Below are 7,682 nucleotides of genomic sequence, written 5' to 3'. Positions count from 1 at the left end.
GTGTGTGTGTGTGTGTGGTGTGTGTGTGGTGTGTGTGTGTGGTGTGTGTGTGTGTGTGTGTGTGCCTCTGGCTAACAACCTGTTTCAGAGGAACGATTGTTTTCAGTTGACTTTCATTATTTATCGGACGGACTGAATTCTTCGTAGCAGTCCGTGTCGCCGTGTCGCTCCTGCGTCTCTCCGGCTTCCTGTGGTGTGATGAGCCTCGGCGCCTGGATGCTGCAGGCGGTTAAATGTTCGCTAAAACAGCTTGTTGCTCCTGGACTCTGGATTCATTTCTGGCCACAAATCCTGGATTTCACTTCATATTCAGAGTTTTGCTTTTTGTTTTATAAAAACTTTCCTGTCAGATCCGCAGGTTAGTCTCATGTCAGGCCCGGTTTAACCTCCACGCTCCCTTAAACGACACCAGAAACATTCATATGTGAGACAGAACCAGCAGGTTTGACCCAAACGGACCAGAACCGAGCCAGAACCAGAAGGAACATTTTACACTCAGGAGAGATCAAACCTGAGCTCTGAGATCAGCGGCGCCTTGAGGAAACGTTGGTCCGGCTGCTGGTTCTGGATGTTTCTGTGCTCGTCATGTTTGGACCTTCAGGTACCGAGTCCAAACAGCAGAACCTCCTGGTTCTGACCCGGAGACGGCGGTGGCGCCTGGAGGTGGCGCTGCAGCGCTGCTGAACTCACCTTCAGTCACCGTCACAGAGGAAAATCTGCCCGGAGACACAAACATCAGCCTCTGATTGGCTAAACCCCCCCTCAGCAACCTCTAAAAAAGTAAGAAGTAAACTTTATCTACTTACAGAAACGTTAACAAAATGCTTCACCCAGAACATAAAACATCAAACAGAACAGAAACAGAGTAGATCCAACATTAGTTTAGCTAATTAAAAGTCAGTTTGGATCAGAATATTTTCCGGTTTTTACGGGTTTGTCAAACTGGTGACGTTAAAATCTTGAGTTCATTCGTCATCAGTTCGTTTCAGCCTGGAATTACAGCCGATGGAGAAAATCTGGGATCGACTCGCCATGTCTGCTGCAAGCTTCTACGCCCAAAGTGTCCCTCTGACGTCAGAGCAGAGGTTCTGATGGTTCTGGTTCTGCTGACCCGGTTGTCTCCCTCCAGGACTACCGGGTGAACATCTTCCTGCGGCAGCAGTGGAACGACCCGCGGCTGGCGTACGCCGAGTACCCTGACGACTCTCTGGACCTGGACCCGTCCATGCTGGACTCCATCTGGAAACCGGACCTGTTCTTCGCCAACGAGAAGGGAGCGCACTTCCACGAGGTCACCACCGACAACAAGCTGCTGCGCATCTTCAAGAACGGCAACGTGCTCTACTCCATACGGTGGGTCCGAATCACTCAGACTACAGCGCATTAGAGCAGGGCCGGCCCACACACATGCCTGAGGGCCTCCACACCACCAGGGGGCCCCCAAAAGCACCAAGCTAGCAAGATAACTACACATGTAGTTAAAATAACACTGAAAAAGGCAAAGTAAATGCTATTACCATGGAAAAACACTTTCCAAAAAGTATATCAAATACGTTTTAATATTGTTTACTGTAAATTTATTGTTTATTAGCTGATGTTACTTTCAAATAGTTGAGATAATATGACTCATTTAAACACCAATCTGCATTTCAAAATCCAAATGATTTTCTTTAGTTTGTTTCTCATATAAAGTTAAATGCAGCGGCCAGCTAGTCATAAATGATGCTAATGCTAACAGCAGGAATTATGAAGTGTCTGGTGCTAATGGGCTGGGGGCCCAAATGAAAATCTGCTGAGGAACCCAGGAAGGTTTGGGCCGCCCCTGGCGCAGCGTTCCTTACTCCGGCAGGAAGTGAGCGTTTCCATGGCGACCAGGTGGCTCTACATGGCTGCGTTCTGCTGAGACGATGAATCTGTGGGGGGAATATTCTTTATCTGCGCTGTGAGGCTGCAGCGCCGCATCAACATGCATGATTACCCAAACAGAGCACAGCGACCCGAACGGGCCGGGATAACATGCGACACGCTAACCGCCCTGGGCGGCGGGGACACGGCAAAAACATGGGATTAAACATTTAAATACTCTGGGGACAAACTAACTGCTGGAAAGGGAATTTCTGTTCAGGGCTGATGATCTACGGAAGCTCCTTTGTTTTTCTAAATGCACTAAAAACATTTTATTGTACTTCTGACAATAAGATCTATTTTATTTTATTGAATTTTATTAAACATATATAATAATATGTATTTTATTCCTCACAAATTTTACACATTGTTTTTTTCCTATCCTCTCATGAGCAAAAACATTTTCCTCAAGGTGAAAAAAACCTTTTTTAACTTTATGCTGCGCCATTCCCACCGGTTCTGTTCAGCCCGCTTTAATCCAAATCCAATCCGTCTGTCTAGTCAAAGTCCAGTTCAGTTGGTAAAGTGTGAATGCTAACCGACCTCTGACCTCTGGTCCTCCAGACCTCGGTCTGGGTTCGGTTTGAATGTGAACGCCAAGCGAACCGGAGACCGCTTAATAAGCAGGAAGTGGACTACAGAGCAGGGCATTCTGGGTAAATACAACCAAAGCTAACATGCTAGCCTAGCGCTAGCAGCAGAAATGGCTCCTGGTCTTTAGCCTAAAGAGAAATCCTCCAACCGCTAAAATCCTCCATCTTGTTTCCATCTGGTGAAGAAGGAAGTTGCTCTCAGTGTCTTCAGAGGTTTTTGTGTCGTTTCCTTCAGTGGTTATTGGTGCAGCGCCCCCACAGGCCAGGAGGGGAACAGGTTGGTTTGACTCAGAGCAGAGAGAAAAATGTAATCAGATTTAGAAAATGTATCTTCCAAACGTTGATCCTCAGTCCAGATGAATCGGTTTCATCTCCTCTGTTCTCCAACATGGAGTCTAATTTAACCCGTTTTCTCCTTCTTGTCCTGCAGACTGACGTTGACGCTGTCGTGTCCCATGGACCTGAAGAACTTCCCCATGGACGTCCAGACCTGCATCATGCAGCTGGAGAGCTGTGAGTCCCATGGACCCGCCTCTGTGGTCAGGAGCGCATTGCGCCGCCGCTGCGTTTCGTCATTCGCTACATTAAGTTCTGGTTCTGAACGAGGAAATGCTACAGACCTCCCTGAGGCTGCAGGTGGCGAGTCTGAGCGGCGGCTGGAGCAAGCCTGGAAAAACCTGGAAGAGTCTGGAAAAACCTGGAAGAGTCTGCAGAAACCTGGAAGAGTCTGGAAATTTAAATTGTCCTATTGTCCCAACAGTCCAGTTTGGTGTCTACATCACTCAGCACCATGTTCTGGTATAAAACCATCTCACTCAGACATGCCCCCTGGTGGCGAGTCCGGAGCTGGACTAGAAAAACATGGCTAGGATTGGTAACAGCGTTTCTTTTTTTAAAGTTGCTACATTTGTTGCTTTTTTGAACAAAGAGCTGCTAAATTAGCAACGTTGCTTGGTTGGCGAAATGCTTTTTCCACAACCCTTCTTGACCTCATTGCACATTTAGCCACGTCCCATACATCTCTTGACTCCGCCCACTTTTGTTGAGTTTTTCAAAATTTGTCCGTTGGCGTAGTTTTTGCTTTAGAGGGTCTCACTTTTGAGATGGCAGAACCCAACAGAAAGAAGCAGGAACAAAGGTCCATTTGGACTTTGAAGAGATGGTTCTGACCCACAGATTGAGACAGAACCGGGCTTTCTGGTCTGGGTTTGACCCGCTTCTTCTGCCTTTTCCAGTTGGCTACACCATGAACGACCTAATCTTCGAGTGGCAGGAAAACGGGCCGGTCCAGGTGGCGGAAGGCCTCACGCTGCCACAGTTCATCCTGAAGGACGAGTCGGACCTGAGATACTGCACCAAGCACTACAACACCGGTACACACACACACACACACACACTGGTTTACAGTAAGACTTGGGACAATTGGTTTCATCATCACTTATGGGGACCTCCATTTCAATTGACTTCCATTTATTCCTACAATCTAAACTTAACCTAGATTTAATTTACACATAACTCCCAACCTTATGGTGTCCCAACTTTTTGCCAAGTTCAACATCTTAATGAAATTTCTGAAGACAAAAGTTCTGTAAATCATTGTAGATCAAAAACATAAAAAGCATCTCAGAGGTTTGCCAGATTTAAAACAATAACAAACAATTTCCTAATTTTTCCAGGTTCATTTTTATTGTGTATTTTTAGCAACATGAACAGGATATGCCCCGCTTTTGCTTGACTTCACCAAGCAAATAAAATAGCCATATTTAGGTCTGAATTTGAGTAAAAGTCACTGGATGTTTTCTAGTCTCTTTTACTATTAAAGTAAGTAAAATTCAAAGCAGAAACCTGGATGAATACTTTGTGTTGTTAAACATATTTTCCCTTGTAAGATGTTCAGTTGTCACTGCAAAAGGCATCAGTGAAAATGTCTCCTCCAACATCGTTTTTAAAAGTTTATCTGCATTAAACCACCTGGCAATACGAATTTAAGCAGTTCTTGAATTGTGATGCGGGCCACGTAAAATTGTTCCAAGGGCTGCAATTGGCCCTCAGGCCGCTTTTTGGACAACCCAAAAACAGTATGGCATGTGTTAGTAAGATGGTCCTTACAGTGTATCAAATGCAAAGTCCCACACACACACCGCCGGGCCACCGGTGTCAGAACCAGCCAGCTGCCAGGTTCTATCCGTTCTGTTGGTGCCGCCGGCTGTGAGGAGAAGTGGTTTCTTGATGCCCAGGATGATGATTTTATCAGATCCGATCAGAACTCAGGGTTCGGGCCGGCATGGACGAGGTGTCTGTGACCTCCGGCCCCACACGGTGTCAGCGGCGGTTTGGTTCTGTGGTTAGCGAGCCGGCAGTGGGAGGAGGCCCAGTAGAACCATCAGCTCAGTTCAGGCAGAAAGCAGCAGGCGGTTCTGGTTCCGTCACAAACGGTTTCATCCCATTTGTTCCAGATCCGCAGCTACGCGCTCACAAAGTTAACAGATTCTCAGAATCTCACCGAGCCGGTGGGGAGCCGTTTGTAAAATTACACAGTAAAACATTAACAGCAATAATTTGATTTATTTAGCCTCTTATAAGAGAATAAAATAGGTTTTAAAGTCATATTTCCACCGTATCATTCAATAATTTGTGGATGTCGCCGTTCCAAACTAAATATTTAATTCACAAATTAAATATTTGTGAATATTAATTTGTGAAAATTAAATTAAGTTAAATTAAATATGTAACTGAACTGAATGAATAAACAGGAAGCCAAAGTTTGATAGCCGCTCCAGCGCAACCTAAGAGTGAATCAAACATGAACCGGAACAGTTCTGGCTCGACCGCAGGGGCAGATGTTGCTACAGTGGCTAACTGTTCAGCTAACACGTTGAAAATATCCAGAGGAAAATAAACGATGATAAAAATAAAACATTACCTGAGCGCCGTATGGTTCAGAACCTCTTACTGAAGCATTTTTGACCCAATATTAATGCTTTAATCTGGAGTGTAACCATGGTAACCGCCCGCTGCGTTGCAGGTAAGTTCACCTGCATCGAGGTCCGGTTCCACCTGGAACGGCAGATGGGTTACTACCTGATCCAGATGTACATCCCGTCCCTTCTCATCGTCATCCTGTCCTGGGTCTCCTTCTGGATCAACATGGACGCCGCGCCGGCCCGTGTGGCGCTCGGCATCACCACCGTGCTCACCATGACGACGCAGAGCTCTGGCTCCAGAACCTCGCTGCCCAAGGTCGGTACCGGTTCTACTCGGGTTCTGATGTTCTACCTGAATGTCTGGATGTGTCGGATCTTTGGGCCGACTCCCATGCATGGATCCAGAACCGCCACACTGACCCGCTACCGAGCCAGCCCCAGGCATAAGCAGACTGAGCTGCTGTTTCTCCAGGACTCCTGGATTATTATTGTTAATTCTAATATTAATAATAATTAATTCTAGAGCTAAACGTGAAGTTTTTATTTGAACAACCTTGAAACTTTAACTGATTTAAAACTGAAGGAAAAATCCAGAGAAATATTTTAATGTCATGAATTTAATTATTTCTGCTGCTTGGGTCCAATATGGACCTCCGTTTTGGACCCAAACACAACGGGTCCACAGCAGAGGACTCCATTTTGGAGTCCAAATGCTTGAACGACTCCAAGCAAAATGGGAGATTTTTTAAATTTGTTAGATAAGTAGCAAACTAAATAGTTAACAAATTAATTATTTACTTTCCAAACAAAACATTTTGCTCAGACCTACATATTTAGCTTCTTAACTACATTTATTTTTAGCTTTCTAACTAAATATTTAGCTTATCAGTGAATTCGCTGGCCAATGAGCGAATGTGGACTGTCAAAATAAAAGCTGGGTTTTGCAGAACCTAAACTGGTGCTGGCTGAATCAGGAATCGTTTTATCTTTGTCATTTGGATTCTTCTGCTTGGGTCCAAACTGGAGTCCTGCCCGGTTCTGATGAAGCTGATCTGGTCCAGAAACCCGCTGGTTCTACCCGGGTGATCAGAACTTCAACAGAACAATGCTGTAGGCGTTCGTCCCTTAAGCCCAGGTGTATGTAAATATCTGAGCCAGGATTTATTAATCCAAACTGCTGAACCGTCAGCTTCCTGCACAGCCACTGCCTGGCCACTAGATGGCGGTGTGGGGTCATCAGAGCCTGAACCTGAAGGAGCAGAAAGTTCTGACTCGTCTGCTTCTGACGGCCCACCGGGCCGGACCTCCAGAACCGTTCGGGAAGCGTTGGCTCCTCTCTTCCTGCCCTGCTGGAGCGTGAGCGGCAGTCTGTTCTGTTCTGTTGCGTAACTGCGCTGCTGCTGGCGGCGGCCTCAGAGCGGTTAGGAGGTTCCTCATGTTCCCGCCGCTCAACAGCACTTTGCACTCCGGGATGAACTGAATCCATCGCTGCAGGAACGAAGCTGCAGCTTCTTCTCTTTTTTAAAACAAAAAAATAATAAAACAAGAACAATTACTATAATTATAGTAATTTAGAAAAAGAAGCTGCCTTCATTTTTAAAAAATTATTCTAGAAAAGTTTAACTGATATCCATCCATTTTCTAACACCTGGTCCCTCAGTGGGTCAGGAGGTGCTGCTGCCTCTCCAGCTAACGTTCTGGGCGAGAGGCGGGGTCACCTGGACGGGTCACCAGTCTGTCGCAGGGCAACACAGAGACACACAACCTCACACCTAGGGAGAATCTGGAGAAACCAATTAACCTGACAGTCATGTTTCTGGACTGTGGGAGGAAACCGGAGTACCTGGAGAAAACCCACCATGCACAGGGAGAACATGGAGACTCCATGCAGAAAGACCGGGAATCGAACCCAGAACCTTCTTGCTGCAAGGCAGCAGCTCTACCCACTGCACCACTGTGCAGCCCATAACTGATATAATTACAATAATTACTCAAAAGAAGCTGCATCTTTGTTTTTTTTGTATAAATTTGAGTAATACAATTCTAATGATTTTAAAAACAAACTTTGTTTTTTTAATTCAAAGAAAAAAAACTTAAACTGAAAAGAGTAGACAGGCCATCCATCTTCTAAAAATGTAGTTAATTTAATACAAGAGGGAAGTGTGTGTTGCTGTGTGTGTGTTACTGTGTCTAACTGTGTGTCTGTGTGTGTGTGTTGGTGTCTGTGTGTGTTGCTGTGTGTCTGTGTGTGTTGGTCTCT

At 45.6% G+C, this 7,682-nt stretch overlaps 1 protein-coding gene across 2 annotated transcripts in view; it reads left to right on the top strand.

The window, feature by feature from the left end:
* glra3 (glycine receptor, alpha 3) overlaps positions 1-7,682 on the top strand; it is a 34,749-nt gene that overhangs the window by 23,821 nt on the left and 3,246 nt on the right. For both annotated transcript variants that reach the window (XM_008421609.2, XM_008421615.2), the window contains exons 4-7: positions 1,130-1,353; positions 2,929-3,011; positions 3,734-3,871; positions 5,524-5,738. In XM_008421609.2, coding sequence (XP_008419831.1) covers positions 1,130-1,353; positions 2,929-3,011; positions 3,734-3,871; positions 5,524-5,738 — 660 coding nt within the window. The remainder of the gene's footprint in view (positions 1-1,129; positions 1,354-2,928; positions 3,012-3,733; positions 3,872-5,523; positions 5,739-7,682) is intronic.

The sequence above is a fragment of the Poecilia reticulata genome, linkage group LG1 (genome assembly GCF_000633615.1).
Source record: "Poecilia reticulata strain Guanapo linkage group LG1, Guppy_female_1.0+MT, whole genome shotgun sequence".
In the NCBI taxonomy this organism is placed as follows: Eukaryota; Metazoa; Chordata; class Actinopteri; order Cyprinodontiformes; family Poeciliidae; genus Poecilia; species Poecilia reticulata.
Note: the sequence above shows the minus strand (reverse complement) of the source record. Positions and strands in the feature narration are given on the sequence as shown.